Source organism: Pleurodeles waltl, chromosome 3_2, assembly GCF_031143425.1.
Source record: "Pleurodeles waltl isolate 20211129_DDA chromosome 3_2, aPleWal1.hap1.20221129, whole genome shotgun sequence".
Classification (NCBI taxonomy): domain Eukaryota; kingdom Metazoa; phylum Chordata; class Amphibia; order Caudata; family Salamandridae; genus Pleurodeles; species Pleurodeles waltl.
Window position 1 is genome coordinate 37,151,878 of NC_090441.1, and position 25,005 is coordinate 37,176,882.

Genomic DNA, 25,005 nt, shown 5'->3' on the forward strand with positions numbered 1-25,005 from the left:
CCATTCCCCACTAGGCCAGGGGGTGGAAACACTGTTTCCGCCCACTTGTTTCCGCCCACTGACCCAGCGGGGAACTCTTAATGGGGCCCGCAGGAAGGTGGCAGCAATGGCGGCAACCTGACTGCAGGACTTCGGCGGACAGTAAAAAACGTCCACGAAGTCATAATGACCCCCATAGTCTGTGCAGCCTCGTTTACATGTTGCTCCTCACAGATGAGTACCACATCTTTTTACCTTTCTCATATGATGTTTGCTGTCTTGTTTGTCTAACATTTTGTGCCGGCAGGGGTTTCCAATTTAAGGAATCCATTGCGTTGACCACTTGTGTATGTTGGTTCCTTTGTATGACGTGTATTTATTGGTGTTTAATTTCTTCATGTCAATATTGCTCCTGTTGCCTATGGTGAGCAGAGAGCAGTTTTGCGTCTCTTGCTTTTAGATTAGGTTTTGGTGAGTCAAGTGCCTACTTAATGCCGGACCCAAGTGGAGACACGTGGAAAAGGAGCACTTAGGGACAGTAGTGAAGCAGAGCAGACAGCAAAGCAAAGCAAAAGGAGGAGAGAGGCAGAAGGTAGCCTAGTAGGAGAGCAGAGCTCTCCCACTAAACACCAGTGATGAGGCACAGGCAGAAGCCTGCGGGTGGAGGAAGGTTTGTAGGCAAAGGCCTTTGTAGGCAAAGGCCTTTAATTCCACAGGGGTCAGGAGTTCAGAGGAGCCAGGGAAAGGGCTCTACTTACAGGGTGGAGCAATGCACTGACCAGGTCAGTCAGGCAAAACTTCATCCATTAGATATAAGTCAATAGGCTTAGTAAACCATGCTCTCGCCACAGCAATCTACTCACAACAATATCAAACCACTTTCACCCAAAGGGATCCTTAAATAAGAACAACAAATTGCCATGTCCCAGTAGTGAACGTACAGATTTTGTCAGCTGTGGCAAACACAGTTGCTGATTCCTTTTCATTTAGTGGACAAAAATAAAACGTGTTTCGAAGAGCAAGAAATTCTTCTCATATTTTGTGAAATCTAACTGCATACTGTAGTTACATATTTGAGTGGATTTCCAAACAATGAATATAGTTTACCACATGCCGGTAAGATTGTCCCTCCACCCTGTCCAGAAGAAATGAATGATCTACTTGAATACTGTCCCTTCACTCTCTATATCCTAAATCATGCACTTGGTCGATAGGATCCATCATGTGTCCTATTAATGATGGTGATCTTGACATCCATGGGCTGCCTCTGCTGATCATAAAGAAGCATTCTACTCCTAATAATTACACTGCCAAAAGAAGGATGAAACCCAAAAACCTCATTATGTTTCCTGTAGAATACAATGTGAAGACCAAAACCTCCACCTTATGGTGCCTTCTCTATAATTGTAGGTTGACAGCAAAAGATCTGGTTGAGATAGCCAACTGAACTTGTAATACTCACTGAGTCTCGCAAAACTAAACCTCTTAACCTGAAATGGACCTGCGTATCTCACTGTATTAGTCTAACATCTTTTTTGATAGAGAAAGCAAGGCCAGGGATGATATAATTGTGGTCTTTAAAAACCTATTAAAATACAAGCATGTCAAATTTGAAGCTTCCCCTCATGTCTGATTGTGGAATTAAAGGCATTTGCCTACAAACCCCCTAGAAGTAACCTAATTAACCACCAGGGAACAACAAATCCTATTGAGCAATGTATGGAGCATATTACTTTGCAGCTGATTCAGTTCACGGACAATAGATTTGGAGGCAAATGCAACTTGCATTGTGATTATGTAGACAATTCTACGGTCTCCATCTCCTTACTTTCCTTCTTGATAATGACTTTGTCCAACAATGTCTTAGGTCCACAAACATCAAAAGAACCACAGTAAATCTTATCTTTCTGAACAATGACAACCAACTCTTCAATGGTTGAGTCTAGGTCAACTGGTCTGACCATTTTCAAATTGCTTTTCTATCTCCTTCTTCAACTATGTGTGCAGAGGATGATGGATAAGTTTTAAAATCTGGGGTTGTGAAACTATGAACCACTATAACTTGGCTTCCCACATTTCATCTAATCTTCTTTGCGTTTTAGGCACTCATAATGTCAATGATGCTACCAGCAGTTACAAAAGCTCCATATATGAATTCCACAACATCCTTGATTCTCAGATGGAGAAAACAGTCAATACCAAGAAATCATCTCTACTGCAAGGCAAACACAGGAAATACAGGACAAATTAAAGAAATACAAACTTCAGAGTTATGGAGCAAATTAGTTGGCTCAACTTCTCGATTCCTAAACTTACATAGCCTTCATTCTGCCCAAAGAGCCTATAAAAAACTATTTTTGAAGCAAAACCCACCAACCTGAAACCCCAAATTTAAATGTCTAAAAAACACCCAAAGAAATTGAGTTAAATAGTGAAACGAGCTGCTAATCCTATCTCAAACTTTATTGTGGGTGGCCCAGACATTTAATGGTAGGAATTTGCCAGTTTCTTTAACACCAAAGTCAAAAACACTCAAGCGACAATAAAACCACCCCCAACAATCCCACTCACCTCAAGTCTAGAAAATCACAAAACAATTGATCCCTCTTCAATGAGATGTCACAGACCACATTTTCATACTTTTTTGATTCAAACCCACTTTCCATTTCTTAGGTTGATAGCCTACAGCTTTAGTCAAGGATCTGAAAATGCCCCTAACACCACATGAAATCAACACTGTCAATGTATTTTAGACTGTCTTAAAGTAGGACACGTCCTATCCTCTTAAAAAAAGTCAAGGCTGACTAAGAAAGCTAAACAACTTCTGTGCCATGCTAGGTCTTTTGATCCTTGCTTGGATTAGCAAACAATTGAAACGTTTGAAAAGGTAACCTATTGCTGGATGATCTAAATCTGGTTTTGAAGCTGGGGGAAGTATGGAACTGCTATTCTACTGACCACTAACTGCACTGAAGACCCTTCATAAGGGTGACCTGCGCTTGCTGATCTTGCTGGCTCTACTGGCGGCTTTTCACACACATGACTAGCTAGTAAAAACTTCAAGGAATCACCTGCAATTGAGGACATGGTCTTTGAACCTTTTGAATTCTAGCTTATCATATGTTCTCAACAGATTAAGATAGGAGATTCATTCTCAAGATTCACATTTTTTTTAGTTTTTACTCCAAGGTGTCTGCTCACCTCTGCATTCTTCTACTTTTATTGGGAACCTTTTAGTAGGATCATTAAAGATTCTGACACTCAAGATTATTTGCACTTTTGCTTCCCTGAAGATATCTTGCTCTTGGCCAAGACATTAATACATTAAATCGTGGACAAAATCCCAGTTCCTCAAACCACAACTAATTTGAGTTCTTGCCTTGTGCCTTTCCATTTCTCCATCCTAGTTCAACGTAGAAAAGTTATACTTCTCTTGGCTTTATTGTAGACAGTCACCTCCACCAACACAAACACATTAACAATACTGCCAATAAAACCAACTACCAAGTAAAACTCATCCATGAAATAAAATCTTTCATGCAGGAAAAAGACCTTTAAGATGTTTGCTAATCCTTAGTTCTCTTCAGACATTCTTAAAAATAATCTTGCCCCCTCTAAGTCACCATTCAAGCTGTGGTCATAATCATATATGGGAATGACTGGATTGACTGCATACATCCCCTGCTGATTTTCCTAAGCAGGTTTCCAATTGAAGGCTATCCATTTACAAACTGGCCTGTCTGGAACAGAAATTATGCACTCTGACTTCTTACATGATGCAAGCATGAAACTGAAGAACTTCGGGGAATCTTGTAAGGTCTGCAGCTCTCGAACACCCCTCCTCAAGACTCTTGTCTTTAACACCAAACATTCTTTGGAACAAACCTACTCTAGCAATGTACCCCAAGATTGGAGTTCTACTTGTCCTCAATCTGGGCTATGCCTTCATTGCTTTCCTTAAAAAAAGAGCTGAAACTACTACTTAACCGTCACTTTCCCCTGCTCTCTCTAACCCCTTTAATCACTGATTATGATCCAACAAGCTATTTAGAATCGTCTGGTCTGATAATCTGTAAAGGTCCTTATCTTTAAGTGTGTCCATATCTATGCTTGATCACTATATCTCTGTACTTTGAATGCAGGTTTATGGCCTCAATTGTCTAAGCTCTATTTCACATTTCCCTTGTCCCTGTTGGTGCAATATGCTATCTATTGCTAGACAATGACACATTAGAAACCTCCTTGGATTCTCTCCCCACTTCATCTTCACCAAAAGACTCCACCCAATTTCCACAACCCTTGAATCCTCAACAACACGTCAGCAACCTTCCCGGACTGCAGGAAAAAATGCCACCATCTTTCTACTCCTAATAGTAAAAAAATATACAATCATACCTGAAGACACTAGCGAAATAAAGATTCACCCTAATCCTCTCCAACCCAGCTAAAGTTTTGGAAAAAATGATCAACAAGCAAATGACTGACCACCTCAATGCAAGCCTCAAAGCAAGCAACCTTCATGACCCCTCCCACACTGGATTCAAACCTAATCACAGCACCAAGACTTCCCAAATAATGGCCTCTGATGACATTTGTTTAATATTGGACAAGATTGGACAAGGGGGGACACAATGGGACCTTCTTTTTTGACCTCTTGACCACCTTCAACACCGTTTCTCTCCCAATCCTCATCCAGTGCATCTACAACATTAATGGATTAGCTCCTTCCTCAAAGGATACACCCAAACTCTCAGTCCTGCCACACACTCTTCTATTGTCTCCAACCTGATGTGCAGCATCCCTCAGGGCTCTTTTCTCAGCCATATGCTCTTCAACATTTAAATGGTCCCGTTCACCAGCATCATCTGAGCCCATGCATTCAGCATCACCTCTTACACCATCAACACCCAAATCATCCTCTCCCTCTCTACTGACTCCTAATGAAATTTATCAACTGCATATCCCAAGTCGAAAGTTGGTCCAACTGTTTAAAACTCAAACCTGACAAGATAGACATGATCCTCTTCAGAAAACACACTTCTCTGTGATCCTCAGGTTCAGAACTAGGACCAACATCCAGCCCATTAAACTCAGCCAAGAGACTAGGGATTGTGATTGATATTCATATCACAATCTCCAACCAGGTCACTTCTGTCACCTGCTTACCCACCTTCAAGCTTTTCAAGAAAGTTTTCAGATTGCTTCCGATAAACAACCTAAGCTCCACCGCTCAAGCCCTGATAATGAGCAGACTGGACTACGGAAACGCCCTCTATGCAAGGATCACCTTGTGGTTCACTGAAGGACTCCAGGTCATTCAGAAAGCAGCAGCCAGACTGACTCTGAAACTCCCACTCCTCACTCACATATCAAAACACCTCAAAGAACGCCACTGACTCGTATTACATAAAGGTGCGCTCTTGAAGCTCCTCACACACACAGACAAAGCACTATACAAGCAAGATACTGAATATTAGAACAGTCATATAAACTCCCATAAACCAACCAGCCACTTCTGCTTCTTCCCACCTGGCTCATAAAGCCTGAGGCAACTTCCCCTTACACATCAGAGCTGCCAACTCCATCTTAGAATTTCACAAGCAACAGGAAGTGTTGCTATTCCAATAGGCCCCAGTTAGGGCAACCCCCTGTTTAGGTGCCTGGAGACACTCCTGGGTGATGTGTGACTTTCAAATTATCAGAACACAACATACAGAAAATTAATAAACAAACAATGAAAAAGGGCAAATAGATAAATTGTCAACCATTTTCAAATGAAAGTTTAATATTTTTAGCTTTTATTCAGCGAGCTTTAGGAATAAACTCCATAATAACCAGACATATACATTGAGCACCACAAATAATACATAAACGTATGTAAAATCTTCACCTAATGATCTGTAACGGCATTGTGCAAGGGCCCATTAATACAGAGAGTCTACTGATTTAGAATCAGTAGTGTTAGAAATGGGGTTTTTGGTTGGCAGTCAGGTTACCCCCTGTCCAAGCAAAAGCCCTCACTCTAGTCAGGGTAAGTCACACACATTCCAAGATTATCCTGTGCCCACCCTCTGGTAGCTTGGCACGAGCAGTCAGGCTTAACTTAGAAGGCAATGTGTAAAGTATTTGTGCAATAAATCATACAATACCACCATATAGCACCACAAAAATACACCACACAGTGTTTAGAAAAATATGTAATATTTATCAGGATAATTGTAGGTCAAAACGAATAAAGTTGCAATGTGAATTTGTAGAGATATCACTGAAAAGTGATATACAGTGTCTTAAGTCTTTAAAAAGCAAACAAAGTCTCTTTCAAGCACAAAGTACCTGGTTTGGAGTGGAAAATCTCCTCAGAGGGCCACAGAAGAAGAGATACGTGGAAAAAGGGTGTGTGCGTCGATTTCTCCCCAGCACACACGGACTTGCGTCGTTATTTTTCAAGCGGGGAAGTTCTGCGTCGTTTTCCGGCGCATGGACAGTCTCTTTCTGTGGATCGCGGGGATTACCAGATACAGTCAGCAGGACTTTATATTACCATTCTGGCCATACTAAATATGACCTTCCTACTCCTTTCAGATCAGCAGCTACCACTTCAATACTGTATGAGGGCAGCCCCAATGTTAGCCTATGAAGGGAGCAGGCCTCACAGTAGTCCAAAAACAAATTTAGGAGTTTTACACTACCAGGACATGTAAACTACACAGGTACATGTCCTGCCTTTCACCCACACCGCACCCTGCTCTAGGGGTTACCTAGGGCACACATTAGAGGTGACTTATATGTGGAGAAAGGAGAGGTTTAGGCTTGGCAAGTACTTTTAAATGCCAAGTCGAGGTGACAGTGAAACTGCACACGCAGGCCTTGCAATGGCAGGCCTGAGACAAGGAAAAGGGGCTACTTAAGTGGGTGGCACAACCAGTGCTGCAGGCCCACTAGTAGCATTTAATCTACAGGCCCTAGGCACATAGAGTGCACATTACTAGGGACCTATAAGTAAATTAAATAGTCCAATCATGTATGATTCAAGGTTACCATGTTTTAAGGGAGAGAGCATATGCACTTTAGCACTGGTTAGCAGTGGTAAAGTGCGCAGAGTCTAAAAACCAGCAAAAACAGTGTCCAAAAAGTGGAGGGAGGCAGGCAAAAAGTTAGGGGTGACCACCCTAAGGCTGTCCGGTCTAACAAGTAGTATACATAATGGTTGTAGCACTATGCCCCATAAAACATTGGAGTCGTTCTATTTAGCATCCATATTATTAGGATGTTTATTAGTGAGAGTGTAATAAAGGTCCAGTGCCTGTGCTTTACTAACCTGGCAAACTCACCCTAATCAGGATTCTTCCATAATTTATGCATCTTATTGGTACTTTCTCATAAGAGGTAGCCATGGTAGAGAGGAAGAGTGCTTGTAGGCCGCCATGATAGGAGAGGAAGAGTCCTTGTTTTTCTCCAGGAGTACATGTTGTTCTACCAGTTGTTAGTGGATTTTAAAATAGGGCATCCCGCTAGATCACAAGCACATGTAGGCACTGGAAGTAACACACCTGATACATGTGGACTTCGTAAAAACCTTGAGGAACTCATAGTAACATGCACATATTTTGGCATAAAGGCTGTGCATGTGAGGAAACTGGCTTACACCTTCCATCAAATAACTGGTGTACAACAACCAATCACAGCCCTACAACGCCACTGCAAGTGGCAAATCCTCAAATCAGGTTGTCGATCTGGCGTGTCTAGTTGTGGCTCGGGAAAAGAAAAGCTGTGGTGGCAAAACCTACCCACTAGATTCAAATACACTCGTATTCATTACAAAGGGTATTTGGGAAGCATAAACTTTGCCTTGAGAGTCGAGACACATCCTAGCACTGTACTTAGTAGAGGGGTTGGTGGGTACCACAAAATGGAAGTAATCAAAAAGGGCTGGGGGAGGTTACTCTGGCGAGATAGGATTGCTTGCCAGTGTTTGGTTTTTTGCATGTTTTGGGATAGATACATTTGGTGACCCATGAAGGAAAATGCCGACTTTAAATTGGTTTATTGTATCTGAGTAAGTTCTACTTGATCAGAAATGTTTTCAGTTCTCTCCTGAAGTTATTGTTACTATTGTGAATACCATATTGCCACAGAAAATAGAAAGCTATGAATACACAACACCAGGCTAATACATGTGACACAGTGTAGTTTGGTAGAGTAAGACAAACTGAACTAAATGGAAAGTGTATCAGAACATTTTCTGAAAGCCTATGGCATTTTAGAATATTAAATGAATAATACTTTTTCCTGTGCCGCACGTACAACAACCAGAGGGGGGAATGGGCATAAAAGGTGAAACCCGATTACAGAGGCCTCAAGAAGAAAACCAGCACGAGCAAAGCTAACAGATCTGGTACTGCCCACCAGCCTCTGGATTTGTGAATGCCTCTTGGGTTTGTCGTTGTGATTTCTGCAACATCTTTTTGTTGTTGGAGTAGCTGAGCACTCACCAATACCAACAAGGCATGGCACACATTCCCCTAGTAGTCCCTGACACTGAAGGGAACTACTTTAAGGGCGGATGTGCCATTTGTGAGAACGGCAGAATTACATTCTTCGCAGTGAAGTTAGCCATAGCTAAAGTGGGGTGATCCACTGCCTCTGCTGCATACTGTAGTGGGCACAAGAAAACATGAGTGACACAGCTAAAGACCAAAACATGAAGAGCGTTGGCTGTAGGACACTGTAAGTAAATATATCATATGTAGATAATGTTATAAAAACAAAAGGGCTTGGTTAACGCGACACCTAAAAAGGCATGATCCTAGACATAGAACATGGCAGTCAAAGAACGCATGTGTTTGTGTAATCTAAAGTAGTCAGCTTGTTTGATGTAGTGCTTTACAACAGATGTTGCTGTTACCCAATTTAATGGCATTCAGTTTACTGCTCATGGAAGGATGGAATGCTGGTTCGTGCTTGTGGAAATTCAAGCTGGGGAGCACCACATGTTTCAGTGGTGATTGCCCAACTCACTGATTAAATACTGCAGCTTTAATGTGGTTTTATATTGGAGGACTGTTTGTACAACTTTCATATATAAACATTCGCCCATGTGACCTCTCCTCTACCATCTACCTACTATTCTGTCCCTGGTCCCTTCTAATCATGGTGGCCTTCTCCTTCCCAAACCTATTTCAGTTGTGGTCCTCCATGATTCCTTACAACGCCAACCTACTCCTGGACCCGTTGTGCATTTCCTACCCTAACCGAAGGCAGCTTGCACATCTAAGAAGGACAGCCAGGATTGAGAAACAGCAGAGTGATGTTGCTAGTGTCGAGACGGCAGGCATGAAAGAGTCTGATGGGCCATGCTCTCTTCAAACTGCTGTGTCCTAGTAACCCTCTACCAGGCAATAGTCCTTCCATCCTACATCAATATTTACTCATTAATTTACAGCTATACAGTGCTACCTAGCAGGGTAATGGCTGAAGGTAGATGATGGAACCACATAAGAGAAATCAGGTACTGGGTGGATAAAGATACCTGAGATATGCAAATACTTTGGAGTTAATTGGTGGTGGAGGGCGAGGCAGATGAAAGGCTTTGGGATACAGGGGAAGAAACTGCTACTTTGGTTTGGAAAGAAAGAGCACTGAGCAGGCACTATCGATAGCAGACGCGGACACTGAGGTCACACAGATCGCACAAGTGCCGCTACAATCACCAGAGCAATGGCTGCCAAAGAGCTGGGAAGAAAGCCTCCAAGGACGGTCAATAAAAAGAGTTATCCAGGCTTAAGAAGTAAGCCAGATTCCCGATCATGGCTTGTACTAGCTAGAACTTCTGCAAGCAGAATCCAGAAGCACATTGCGCATTTACTTTTTATCCTCATTTCCTCCGATGTCCCCTCCAATCACAACGTACTTAACTGCTTGATTTGACGCCAGTTCCCTGCATTTTACTAATAGGTACTGCTCAAAGTGCATTTATGTGCATATTTGTATAGCAGGAACAAGATTAAATGATGTTGCAATCGCCCTTACACACAATACGAATGCAAACTGGAAGTGCCAGATCCTGCCTCATTGAAGAATGTACAGCTATGACAGAATAATGACATTTTAGCAAGCATGTTAATGCCATACAAAGGGGATGCAGAGTCTTGTGCAGCAAAGACCCTCCTTATCCGATGTGAACATAATTTCACATCTTTCTGAATACCTTGTATGGATCAGTGCAAGACTTGGATAGCCTGAAGCTCCGGCATGAGATTAAATGCATGTCTTTCTTATTTTAAAATAGTTGTCTCTCCGTAAGGCACGTGGTATTACTAGTCAGAACTGGTACAGCATAGAACAGGCACCTATCCTTGGCACAGCCATGTCACGTTAAAATTGCTTTAACAAAGGCGCCTTTCACCCTGCACTTTAAAGTTTCCATGCCACAAGCATTTATTCAATCAGAACAAAATCCATTTTACAGACTATTGTTAGGTTACTTGAAAAGTCAATATTGGGAAATCTTTGCTCCAGTTCTACAAATGCTGTTTCGAACAGAAAATTTCTAGTACCCAATTGGAATCGTGTAATTTTTACAAAGAGTTCATAACTTTCAAAAAAGTTCTAAAACGTTTATAAAACATCTCTCTGAGGCATGATTCTCCAACGAGTAGCTCTTGAGCTACTGGTAGTTCTCCTGTGGGTAGCTCTCCAGTGTGCAGCACAGCCTACTAAACTAGAAACTTTTATTGGCTTAAATTAATAAAGGTATATCAAATTTGATATCTGTGTATTTTTAGAATCCATAATTTCCAAAATATATTTAAAACTGATGTTTAAATGATAACTCATACAGCATTTGGCACATTACTAATAGAATACTTTGGTGCCAAGAGTCATTGCAGCTGTGGTGGTTATGCATTACCATTGTAGAGGAATTCCAGATTGACAGCCTTTTTTACTTTACTGCTTGCATACCTGTACTGAGGTGATCACGGCTGTTGACCTTGCATTGGTGGCCACTAATGTAATCTGATGTGTTTAACACTAAAGACATTAGTAGCTCTGGATTATTTCCATGAACATAAGTAGCTCTTATTAATGAAAAGGTTGGGGACCCCTGCTCTGAGGTATTCTCATCCAATCACGTGCAGCTGGAGACATGCCTTAGGGTTACCTATCAGTCACCTGCAACAATTCTGGTTTTAAAGGTGCAAGGTGGATAGCTTGCTGTTGCGGAAGACCAATGAAATGACAGATGTCTTTGCTCAAGGGCAGCTTAAGGGCAGCGTCCAGGGAAATCATAGCCCATATGGACCATGCCCTGACTTGCTGTACATAGCTGTGATGTACACCAAGCTACATCACTAAGATGGCTGCCAATGCTGGCTGTAATCTCCAATAGAACTCAATCTATGGTACAGAGACAGAACATTACTGCATTCTTATAGTATGTTGATCAATCTTGTTTAGAAGAAGGGTTTTCTGATCAGGAACTTTTAGACTCAATACCCATGAACTATAATGTATCACGAAGACTAGGCTGAGCCTTATGTGCTGGCCACATAGGCCTCTATAATGTTCTCTGTAGTTTGTTATGTCATACCTAAATGTACTTCACGCTTCACAGAGTCCATCAAGATCTTAAAAAATTAGAGGTTGTGGTAGCCTAATCCTATCCACGTTTTCCATTCTGGCAGTCTCTAAAACGCATGACTATCTCCTGTGCCATTAGAGGAGTTGAGTTCTCCATTTAACACAACCATAAAAGTTGAATGGACTATAATCTCATTACATACTTGTACTCTTGTGTGTTACATCGTATAGCTGTTGAAGCTTTCGAACACTGATTGGATGTCCAAAGTGGCAAAAGACCAGAAACATGTGTACAAAGAGGTTTAGCTAGTGCACTTATGTTAAAAAGCAAGATGCTTCAGCACCCTACAGCTGGTCTCCCTTTCAAAAGTGCCCACATTTTTGCTCCACTCCCATGAGCCAATGACCAAGCACAACTTGTTCAGCATGAGCATAAATCACGATTAAAAAGGCCAAAGATGAGGGTCTGTATTAAAAACAATAGAACAATCAAAAAGTACCCATGATGCTGATCAAATTACAACCTGACCGCGACATTGATGGATACGGAAAATTTACTGTAGCGCTACACCAGGAAATCAACTGCATGGCTCCTGGAAGTTATAACAAATGCTCCTTGGCATTTTAGAGAATTCACTGCCATGAACCAATCTTACATTACTTAGAAAACTTTTACCTTTTTTCAAATTGATTTTGCTCTTCTATTCTATTAGCTTTTCTTCTGTGATCCCCCTATCTCTGTTTCTGGAAAGAGTTTGACTTAGTGCTGGACTATCCTCTTGCGGGTACCATGCCATGCCGTGCCATGCCATACCATATATAACCCTACACAACCATGAAGAAGCCGCAGTTCCAGAAGGAGAAGTAGGTACTAAGGCATACACGTTTAGATGTTTGTTCCTATGGATTCATGTGGTAAAAATGTTCAAAATTGCATGATAAGAGAGGTTTAACAGGTCTCTGTCCAGAATGTGAACAAAATAAACACCACTCAAAAAGCAATTTAACAAACCTGTTGCAAAGGAACAGACTGGACAATGACTCTTATCTTATCCCTATATATGTTGTCAAGTAATTTAAAGAAGAAACAATCAATGTTTGGTGCTGCAGTGATCAGGTGAGATGATGATGTCGTGTTCAAATCTGCAAATAAGATGAGGAGCAGAAATACAACGTGCTCGACATGCGAAACGTGGAGGATTCTAGTTTCATAATCAATTCAATTTCACGGTGAAAGGAAGTTCTCTAACTTCTTTTCATTGCCTGCTCCGTGGTCTTTTACTACTGAAGCTAAGTTTCAAAGCCTATTGACTTCCCTAGGTAAAGTATGCCTACTGACCTCTGGTAAACTGGCACAACATGAGTTTAGGTTTTCAATAACTGCAAAGATTTCTGAGCATTATCTGAATTACATTTGCCCTACTGATATCTAGCACTGGAATAGGGAAGACTGTTCTATTGTGATCCCTCTATCTTTAGGTGATTGTGAAAATCTTTGACATATAACCAGTGATAGCAAGATGAAAGATGGCTGCTTGCCTAGGAGAAACAAGAGAAGCAGCACATTCTTCACTTCTTCGCCTCTCTTCTTGCGTTGTCTATAGAGCCTGTTTGAATGGAACACACAAGGTCTCCCACCGGACTCTGGGCATCAGGCACTTGGGCACTGAATACTATATGCTGATGGATTGTTTCATATTCCTGAGCTCCGAAATTGCAGTAGGATGGAGGGCTTTGCTGGAACCTATCCCCCCTTATATAAGCTATTGTTTGTTTGGTCTTAAGGACTTCCTTTTCTAGAGTTCTTGAAGTTTGTGTTGTAACATATTCACAGTATTCTACTTTGCATGGACCAAGAACTTTGGAACTTGTTAGACCTGACATCCTTGGTGTGGTATTCCACCAGACATTTTGCCTTCACTGCCCTGTTTTGTTGAAGCCATTTTTGTTGGCAATAGCACTTTGTGCACTTTATCCCTGCTGACCAATCGTAAGGTGCTTGGGTTTGCCATTAAAAACATTGTAAAATTAACCTACACTTAGTACATTTAATTTGCTTATACATCCCTAGTAAATGGTACTACTTATGCGCAGGGCCTGTAAATGCAATGCTAATAGTGAGTGGCAGCACCTGTGCCACCCATCAACATAGTACTGTCAAATGTCTTAGGCCTGCCACTGCAACCTGTAGTGCCGTTTTTAAACTGCCATTTTGACCTGGCAAAACAAAAACTTTAGCCAGGTCTAAATATTCCTGTTAGACTTTTCATCCTTGGCGCGGCCTCCCTTAACATTTTGCCTCTGTTTCCCAGGTTGTTGATGTGTGCTGGACTCTGTTTTTGCTATTTTTGTTACTCTGGGCACTTTACCACTGCAAACCAGTGCTAAAGTGCAAGTGATCCTTTACAAAATGTGTATGTAATTGGTTCATCCATGATTGGCACATCTGATTTACGAGTAAGTTCCTAGTAGAGTGCACTAGAGGTGCACAGGACCTTTAAACCAAATGCTACAAGTGGGCCTGCAGCACTGGTTGTGCCACCCACATAAGTAGCTCTGTAATCATGTCTCAGACCTGCCACTGCAGTGTCTGTGTGTGCAATTTTAACTGTAAATTCGACTTGGCAAGTGTACCCACTTGCCAGGCCTAAATCTTACCTTTTCTTACATGTAAGACACCCCTAAGATAGGCCCTAGGTAGCCCCAAGGGCATGGTGCAGTGCATGGTTAAGGTAGGACATATAGTAATGTGTTTTATATGTCCTGACAGTGAAATATTGCTAAATTTGTTTCACTGTTGCAAGGCCTGTCCCTCTCATAGGTTAACATTGGGGCTACATTTAAATATAATGATTAATGTGTAGATTCCCTTTGGGAGCAGATAGACATGTGGAGTTTGGGGTCTCTGAGCTCACAATTTAAAAATACATCTTTTAGTAAAGTTGTTTTTAAGATTGTGTGTTTGAAAATGACACTTTTAGAAAGTGAGCATTTTCTTGCTTAAACCATTTCTGTGACTCTGCCCGTTTGTTGATTCCCTGTCTGGGTCAGTTTGACAGTTGGGCTGGTTGCACCTCTCACTAGACAGTGACACAAAGAGAGCTGGGGTGTAGTCTGCATTTCCTGACGAGCCATCTGTGCTAGGAGGGAGGGGAGGAGCGGTCACTCACACTTGAAAGGGCTGTGCCTGCCCACACACAATGCAGTCTCCAACCCAGTGTGTGTGGGGCCTGGTCTGGGCAAGGCAGGATTTCACAATCAAGAAAGACTTTGCTTTGAAGTAGGCCTACTTCAAAGGAGAAAATGGGTATAAGAAGGGCACCCAAAACACAGACTTTAGAACACTTCTAGAAACCAAGAGAAACCTCTGCCTGGAGAAGAGCTGAAGAGCTGAGGAAGAAGAGCTGCCCTGCCTGTGACTGTGCTTTGTGGTGCTATCCTGCAGTTGCTGCTTCTGACTGTGCTAGAGGACAAACACTGGACTTTGTGTTGCTTTCCTTCTTGTGAAGAACTCTCCAAGGGCTTGAATTAGAGCTTGCCTCCTGTTGTTTGAAGTCTCAGTGAAAAGAAAGACTTCTCTCTGCCCGCACCTAGAGTCTCTGGAGAGACTCCTACTCTGCTAAGTGGTGCCCATCCAGTTCCTGGGACCCTGAAAGGAGAAGCTGGCAGCCCAAGAGTGAGAAATCCACGCACCGACCGCCGTGCAGGGAAAAGATCGATGCGACTCTGATCTGCGGCTGAAAAATCAACGTCCCGTCGGCTTCGCAGCTCAAAATCAATGCTCGCCTGCAACGCGGCTCAAAGATCGACGCCCGGGGCTGGAGAAATGACGCACCGCATCCTGACGGAGGCTAGTGAGATCGCAACCCGCGCTGCGTGGATTTCGGATCATCGTGTGGCTGGATTTCTGATGCAAACACCGCTTGGTGTGTAAAAACTACACAAGGCCTGGCCGGATCAACGCATCGCTCTCCTGTGGAGAGAAGAACAGATGCACGCCGAACCGACGAAAGGAGAAACAACGCAAGGTCTCGCTCGTGAGTGAAATCGATGCATCGGAAGCCCTTTTTGATGCACACTCGCCTGAGCGGGGTTATTTTTGATGCGCCCAAGGTACATTTTTACACTAACAGCGTTAGTGTGTGTTTAAAGTTACATGAAGACTCTTTTTGCATTTTTAGTGATAACTTGTCTTGTGTATTGTGGATTTTTGTCGTTTTGGTATTGTTTTGTTTAGATAAATATTTTCTATTTTTCTAAACCGGTGTTGTGTCATTTTGTGGTGTTTTCATTAAGTTACTGTGTGTGTTGGTACAAATACTTTACACCTAGCGCTCTGAAGTTAAGCATGCTGCTCGTTCCAAGCTACGCAGGGGGTAAGCAGCAGTTAGCTGAGGGTGATTCTCTTTTACCCTGACTAGAGTGAGGGTCCTTGCTTGGGCAGGGGGTAACCTGACTGCCAACCAAAGACTCCATTTATAACAATTCCTTAATAATAATTATAAGTCACCCATAAGGTAGGTCCTAAAGGCTTGTGGAGCAGGTTGCATGGTATTTAAAAAGTAAGGAGATGTGTATTTACGTTTTATATGCCTTGACAGAGAAAAACTTACAAAGTTGCTTTTCAATGGTGATGGGCTAGCTCTTCCATAGACTAACAATGGGTTACCTTATTACCCTTAATAAGTTATAACTTCGGTTGGGATCAGATAGGGAAATACTGATTGCACTTAAATGAATGGTAATTCAAAATTCTTTTTACTGATAAAGTTGGATTTTAAGTTAATATTCTGAAAATGTCACTTTGGAAAGTTGGAATTTTTCTACCTAAACCAAATGTGCCTTTCTGCGTGTCCAGGGTCACATGGCTATGATGGGCTCCCCTGTGGTGTTTTGTGTATTCCTTCCAGACATGGGGACAAAAGGGCCCGAGGTGTGGGGCAGGGTGTTGCTCTCCTGAGCAGGATGTCCTTGGGGATTGTATTCATCCCTTCCTGAGCTTCAATTGGTAGCCTCAGGACTTAGACCCCCCCTTCCTGACTTCTGAGGGCTCTTTCCCCTGCCAAATGCAACTCACACCTAGACCTGCTTGTTACCCTCAACAGTTTGGCACTAATCCAGGAAAGGGGGAAGTTAAAGAATGGGAACATTGCTTGTCTATAGGCTGGATAAAAGTGACACAATCAGAACCTCTCATCAGAACACGGACCAAGTAAAACTGCCTAGCTGGCTGACTTCCTATTTGAGCTACAGGAACACAACAAGCTTTCAGAGGTCTCTCCTGCTTACCAACTGATCAGATCCAACAGAACCTTGCAGGCCTCTATAGGAGTTAATCTGCCCCCTCCTTCCCCATGTGGTGTCCCCAAGGTACTGGACCCTTGGCTAGAGTCAGAGTGTATTAATCCCAAGCTACTGAAGGTTTCATTGGACCTCGCAACTCAGCACCAAGCAGCTTCACTGGAACCGATGCCACGTGGTGCAGAAATCCAGGACCTTGTATTGCAGCACCCCTAGCTCCTGATCAGCTGCTTTGCCAAGACCAACGCAGCAGTGGCTGACACAGGATCTCGCACCACATCACCTAGCAGCTCCTAATCAGTTGCTTCACTGGAATTGATGCAGCTCTGCGCCGACCGACGGAGGCCCTCGCATAGCAGCACCAAGGACAAAATGGTACAACCCACAGTGGGACGAATTTTGGGCCCGGTTTCAGTCTGGCAGTCACTAGACCACCAAACTCTCGGTGGTGGTCAGCACTGCCGCTGCTGTAGCGGTCTGACCGTCACATTATGATCCTTACAGTTAGACCACCAGGGTACTGCCGTGATCAGTGATCCCGATAGGTTGACGGCGGGTGCAGGTTGCAATCAGCCAGGGCGGTGCTGCATGCAACGCCGCCCTTCTGATTACGACCTGGCTCTCCACCAGCCTTTTCATGGCAGTTTCACAACCATGAAAAGCTTGGCGGAGAACAGGTGAAGGGGGCCACCGGGGTCCCCCTGCCCAGCACCCTTGCAAAGCTCATATGTCTGCTGTGCAGACAGTGAGCATTGCCAGACTGCTGGTACCCCCTGTAGGCGGCAGCATTTCCACCGGCTCGATTACGAGCCAGTGACAATGCTGCCACCACTTTCCTGCTGGGTTGATGGGTGGAAACCTCCCCGTCGGACGTTCGGTTGATCGGTCATCCCTTCCGCCAAACTCATAATTAGGCCTTTGGTCCTAGACTCTGTCCATACTTCATCGTGGTCAGTCTGAACTTGTGATATTTTCCTGGTCTAGCATGACCAAATAACCAGAACTGTCACTTTGTACTTTTTGGTGTTTTTTCACTGGAAAATTTAAAAACTCATTAAAAAATCAATACTCCAGTTCTACTGATTGAAATTTTACTATATTGTGTAATTCTGTTTATTAAAATATCCTCATTTTTAAATTGGTTTGGGATTATTCTTGTGTTGTGTTTTCATATTATTTCTGTTTGAGTGCTGCAAAAATACTGTACACATTGTCTGTAAGATAAGCTGGACTGCTTTTGTGCCAATGTTATGCACAGGTTTATTTAGCCATTTTTGTGGTGCACCCTGACAAGAACTGTGTTTATTTGTTCAGTGGAGCTGCCACCCCTCACAACTTACAGAACTATTACTCACAAGCTGAGTTTTCTGGAATTGTGCCCGAAGAAACAGAACAGCTTGAATTATTTACAATTCAGTTATTGGATCAACAATGAACACTCACATCATTTATCCTCTTCAGCTCACAAATCTATGTTCCTTTACAGACAAAAACATGTGTATCATATGCAGAAAACAATAGCTGAAGCTGTGGGTCACTCTGGTGAAAGTATTTAGGGAATTATACATAAGAGAATAATAAGTGAAGCCATGGGGCATAGTGCGTCCACAAGCTAGTAATAGGCAGACTATGTGGAATGGCGTAATATGGCATAATATAGTCAATAAAATGATAAAAGATATCAATGATATTTCACACACAATGGTAACTTTTGATGAAATTATTGAATTACAAAAGATTAACAGATGAAGAATGTGATAAAATTATGAAAATGTATGACAACCAAATAAAACGGAACATAAAGTGTGGAGTGAATAAGGATTGTACAACATTTAGAGCTGGGGCACATCATTATGGGTCTCAGGGACTAAGAGCCAGATGTATGACCCAGTGTTTTGCGACTCATTTGCGAATCACAAATTGCGAGCCGCAAAACCATATGTACAACAGTGTACCTCAAACTGTTTGCGATTCCCAAAAGGATCGCAAATGACCTACCTCATTAATATTCATGAGGCAGGTCACAATTTGCGACCCCATTGGGAGTGGCTGCACTCACAGAGATGGTGGTCTGCGGGGGACAGCAGACCACCATGCCTGTGACTGCTTTTGAATAAAGCATTTATTTTTTTATGCATTCCGTTTTCCTTAAAGGAAAACGGGATGCATTTCAAAATCAAAAATGAAAAAATATTTTTGCTACCATTCACAAAGGAAAACGGGTCCCATGGGGATCCCTTCCCGTTTGCGAATGAGTTAGCACCAATTTGAAATTGGTGCTAACTGCAATTGTTTTGGGATCGCATTTATGGTCACAAAACAATCGTACATCGCACTGTGACTCGCAATTAGGAAGGGAACACCCTTCCCAAGCGATTAAAGGCCCCAGGGAGCCCAATCCTGGGGCTGACATTTGCATATAAGGGGCGGTGGGCCAGACGGTTCCCCCTCCTTGAGCCATGACAGGACCTAGGGAGACCACCCCTGGGGCCAAAAATAGTGCACATGCGGAGGGGAGCTGCTCGAGCCACCAGAGGCCCAGGGAGCCCATCCCCGAAGGCCGAAATTTCTAAATTGGGAAAGGGCCATTTTGTGAAACTGAAGTCTAAATTTAAATCCACACAACATTTTTACTAAATGAATCAACATGCATATGGTTTATTTTTGTCATTTCTGCAAGTTGCTTCCACATACACATGCACACAGTAAAAAGTAGAGTTTCCCTACACATTACGTGCCATTTATTAGAATGCATCAGCCATTGCATCTGTTCCAGTCCCTACCCTTGCTCCTACCCACTGCAGCAACAACTGTTTACAGAGAGTTGGCATTGTGAGAAGTAAAACAAATGGGCACAGTAAAGTGTCCCGCGAGGAAAGAAGCATACAGGACCATTACTTAAGCGGAAATGCTTAGCCTAGTGTTTATACATAGTTTTGACATAATGGCACTTTGTTACTTTAGGAGTAGCAAATGTTTTAAAAAAGGTCAAGGGATATGAATAACAGATGTTACCAAGTACACAAACATTGTGAAAACAATATAATGCAGAGTGTATAAACTGTTTCACAGTATTTTACACAAAGGAACAGAGAACACAAAACTCAAATAATAGGAGAACAGATTGTAACTGAAAGGTTAACTTGGACTCCGAATCCCAAAGTTATGGCAATAAGGAAACAATCAAAAGAATACAATGTTTAGCAGTCTTAGGTGCTTGGCAATGCTGAGCACCAACTGTTTTGTTAGCACCTTTTGGTAAGAGAGGGGGTATTGTGCACTGGGTCAATGTAATGTATTGTATCTTTACCTCGAAATGGTGTCAAGCTTTCTACCACATTGACGATTATGAAATGTGTTATGTAAAGTGCTAGAAAGTACTAGTCATGGACAGTGTTTTGCAAAAAACACTGGGGTCCATTTTGTTGCTCATGAAGCACCCCCTGTACTACAGGACTACGGCCTGCACAGTCTTTTTCACATGGTGAGTGCAGACAAATTTCAACAATTTTTAGTTGATGATATAAACAAACTATTTCAATCAATCAATACTTTGTTTTGGATTATAAAAAAACATAGAAGTGTTACAAACAATTAAAGGATAAAGATATTCTACCACACAATTTATATCACACAATATCTTGACAAGACAATATAAAAAGTGCATGTTGTTAGGAAGCAGCAAAAAGCACTACAGCACAATTGTAAAAAGTGACTTAAAGCACACTAGTTAAAAAGCAGCACAGCCCCAGCTTAGAACTTGGGGACCTGATGACTATAGCATGGAGGATTATATCAAATAAAGTGGACAAGAAACTTAAGGCCTGATTTAGAACTTGGTGGATGAGTTACTCCGTCACAGCGTCGACAGATGTCCCGACTGCTAAAATCAAAATCCCATTAAATACAATGCGATTTAGATTTTGGCGGACAGGACATCCATTACGGTTGTGACCGAGTAACTCATCCACCAAGTTCTAAATCAGGCCTTAAGTCTCTTGTGCACTTTATTTGATATAATCCTCCATGCCCAAAGGAAAAACCAGGAAACTGCATACACAATTTGCTCCCTTAAGTGGCATCTTAAAAGTCTATGTGCTTCCCAAAAATGTGCTATGGCCATGAGTTTACAGATTGAGACAATTCACCTTCTTTGAGAGAAACCGTAGCCTGGGCAGAAGAAGAGGAAGTGTTCCTCTTTTTCTTGAAGAAGCGGACAAAGAGGACACTCTTAGAGTGGGTCTTCTTTTATCCCATTTACAAGTGAAGGATCTTAGTGGTAGACAACCAACCCTGAACTTTGTGTACATGAATTTAGCCTGTGGTGGTCTTATCCTATCTAACTAAGTATGACTCAAACCAAGGAGTGCATTTGTGCTGGAAACATTTTTCAGTTGTTAACATAGGTGTTGACATCGGCTCAATCAATACACACAACAATAAAACACCTTTATACACGAATAATACATTTTCCATACACAAAGTCACATTACTCCTATTGGAATCCCCCGCCATGAACTCTCCATCATCCCCAGTTCGTAGGTACGTGGTGAGACAGGCTCTGCGACCCAGGCATGGAGGCTAATGACTGACAGGTCACAGGTGGGGTAACATTTAACCCACAGACAAACACACAAGCTCAGATTGGATCCCACAGATAGGCAACATTACAATGGCCCCTGGACTTTGACTCCAATAAAGCACAAATGGCTAAAGGGACCATGCATTCCCAAAATACCATAAAGTTAAATGCCACATGTAGTTCGATACACTTAGCCAATCAGGACACAGCACACACAGCACACGCAGCAACCACGCACCCCTCAGGACGGACATCTGGACACATACTCGCTGACCCTCACAGTGTCCACGACAGGTTGAGGCACACCTGCTTTCCTTATCTGGAAATTTTATCTGTGACTCCTTGTCAATAGTCTCCATATTTTAACACAAAAAGAATGTTTAGAGATGTATAAAACATGGGTCATTTCGATGTTCTATGAGAGACAGTTCTCAGACCCCAGTCCTGGAACTGCCCTCTCGGCTGAAATGTCTAATTAAATGAACCATTTCCTGTTTTGCTAGACGCTGCTTTTAGCTTTGTTCATTGTATTTGGGAAAAGTCACACTTTCTCCATTTAAATTATTTCGCAGAGATATTTTACCTGGTTGATCCATGGGGTACACAGGCTTTTATCAATACTAATTCGATCCGCTACAGCCTCTCCATAAGGTGCCAATTCAGGCATCGTGCATAATTGCACCCAGTATAGTAGAGGCTTTATAAGCACCACAAGTTCTCTTTTATTATGGGCCAGAACAAAGTGTAAAGGGGTAAGCGAAAAACTTGGGGCCAGGCTAAATAGGGACCTCATTAATTAATTGTTAGTTTGAATAAGTGGGGATAAGTTGACACAGCCCCAAACTTCTGCCGTATATGTGGTCCCTGCCAGTGCCTTGGCCCTATATGCCTCAAGAGCTGATGATACTGCTCCTCTCAAAGTGGCCTTATACTTTCTTACTATGGCTGATGCCCTTTGTGATAGAATATCTCTACTTTTTCCCTATCTGGGGAGCCCAAGAAAGGTTATCAGCCAGTCTTACGCATAAGTAATCAAAGCTTTTAACCTGCTCCAAAGGTACACCCTCTACCAACATCTGCGTCTAAAAGATCGATGCGGATTTAGTTCCATAACATTGGAATTTCAATTTCTGTATATTCTACTCATTACACCTCTATCTTTATGAACAATTCAAGCTTCATTGCCTAGAAAGGAACTAGACTTCACCATATATAGAAAAACACAAGAGGCCTGATTCACACATTGATTTTGTAGTACTACTCGCATGCCACAGAATGCAAATCACAAGGCTACTGCCAGAGAGCTCCACCTCTGCCTATTCTATCTTTTCTGTGCTAAGATCTCTGACACATCAATGGAAATCTATGCCGCCTCAAGTATACTGCTTTGTGTAATTGTGGGGGATACTGCGGGGGGAGAGGGGGAGGTGGTAGAAAAATTGGGAATAATTACTCAAAAATGAGTTAGGTTAAGAGAAATCTAAGTTTGGAAGTGACATGCTAATACAAAATACACTCAAACAAGTGAGATTATTACAATGCATATGTCTCCACCCTGGTGATGATCCCCATGAACAGATGAAACTTTACTAGTGGTAACCTTACACTCATAAAACTACATCTAGGTATCAATCTCCACTCAAAAATGGTGAATAACAAAAACGTGGAAAGTTACACCAAAGTATAGGAGGAGATCTTCATCTGAGTAGAGATGCACATGTATCTCCTCTGTGTATCAGGCACAAAGACTTATCACAAGAAACACAAGAAAGCATGAGGAGTGACCCACACAAAAACAGCAGAGAATAACTAAACAATAAGAGGTTAGATGGACAGGAAGATGTCAAAACAAGCAGGGTTTCTAATCGTACCATACCCATCCTGTTTTTCCAGATACCAAGAAGCTATGCATTATGTAGTAGCTGAATATTATTTGCCAGGAAAACTTAGAATTTTGAAATTGCACATCTGGCTATGCATGTAGAAAGTCTATTACACTAGGGTGAATTAGTCAGAGTTCATCACATCACTTCAGATCTAATGGAAGGCGACCGAAGCACTCAGCGTAAGACTTTGGAATGCCATGCTTTTCGTTTAATTATGAATTGTGCACATCCCAAGGCGTGTGAAGAATTGCAGCCTCTCTAATGCTTGACGCACAAACACACCAAATTAATTTAAAAAAGGTATTAAATGGATATATATGCTTAACGAGCGGTCTATAAAAGATGCTTGTGAAAATTGATTATTAAGGAAAATGTATTTTTCTGATTTCTGCTGCCTTTCAGCAGTGGAGCGGCGCTCCTCCTCCATAATGGAGGGGCCACCCATGGCACCACCTAAACCTGATGAAATAGCAGACCCAGTCCTTAGTTTCTTTCTGTCATGTACACATGATGGAGTCACAGCTAATCTTATACCCCATACAACAGATGGGATAGCAAGACCTTTCCATTAATTCCTTTTTTAGCTGATACAACTGAAGGAGTCACAACTCCCAGCTTTCATTCCTTTAGACCCCATTCAACTCACTAAGTCACAGCTCCACCCTTTATTCCTTCATATCCCATACCACAGATAGGTTAACAACTTCTGTCCTTCATTTCTTCAAACCCCATTCAACTTATTGAGTTACATCTCCACCCTTTATTCCTTTCTACCTCATAGAACTGATGGGGACAAGGCCCATCCTTCATTCCTTCATACCCATTCAACTTATTGAATCACAGCTCCACCCTTTATTTCTTCATACCCCTTACAACTGATGGGATCACAACTCCCACTCTTCATTCCTTTGTACTGCATGCAAATGATCGGGTCACTATTTCCACCCTTCCTTCCTCCACACCCCATTCAACTTACTGAGTTGCAGCTCTGCCCTTTATTCCTTTGAGCCCAATACAACTAATGAGATCACAACGTCTGTCCTTCATTTCCCCTTATCCTATGCAACTTATTGGCTCACAACTTACACCCTTTATTCCTTTGTACCCTATACAACTAAAGGGATTACAGTGCCTGCCCTTCTTCCTGTGTATCACATACAACTGAAGAACTTGCAGCTCCCACTCTTCATTCCATTGTACCCCATTCAACTTACTGAGTCACAGCTCAACCCTTTATTTCTTTGTACCCCAAAAAACTGATAGGATCAAACTTCCAGCCTTCATTCCTGTGGATCCGATACAACTGAAAGAGTCGCTGTTCCTTCTCGTCATTTCCTTGTATCACAGGCACTTGACTCTGTGTTATTATTGCGTCTAAAGCATAGGGTAGAAAGATACCACATAATAGGTAATACAGCTACTTACACTTGGCCTTCAGGCGTGTAGGTCGACCCCGTGATACTGAACTCGTGGAGGCTGCAATTAATTCCATCGATTTTTTCAATAATGAGCATCTGTGAAAGAAATGGACAGTAGGTGACTATGAGCATCATGCAGTGTAACGTCCTGCAGGAGACTTGTTTTCAGTTAATTTTCATATTGATGATTAATTGATTATACGCCTTGCCATACAATTGAAACACATACAGAAAATCTTCATAGCCCTGTTAAGAGTGA

At 42.2% G+C, this 25,005-nt stretch overlaps 1 protein-coding gene across 2 annotated transcripts in view; it reads right to left on the reverse strand.

The window, feature by feature from the left end:
- The window catches only part of ATP2A3 (ATPase sarcoplasmic/endoplasmic reticulum Ca2+ transporting 3), a 352,883-nt gene that overhangs the window by 74,301 nt on the left and 253,577 nt on the right, over positions 1-25,005 (reverse strand). For both annotated transcript variants that reach the window (XM_069226688.1, XM_069226687.1), the window contains exon 9: positions 24,754-24,842. In XM_069226688.1, coding sequence (XP_069082789.1) covers positions 24,754-24,842 — 89 coding nt within the window. The remainder of the gene's footprint in view (positions 1-24,753; positions 24,843-25,005) is intronic.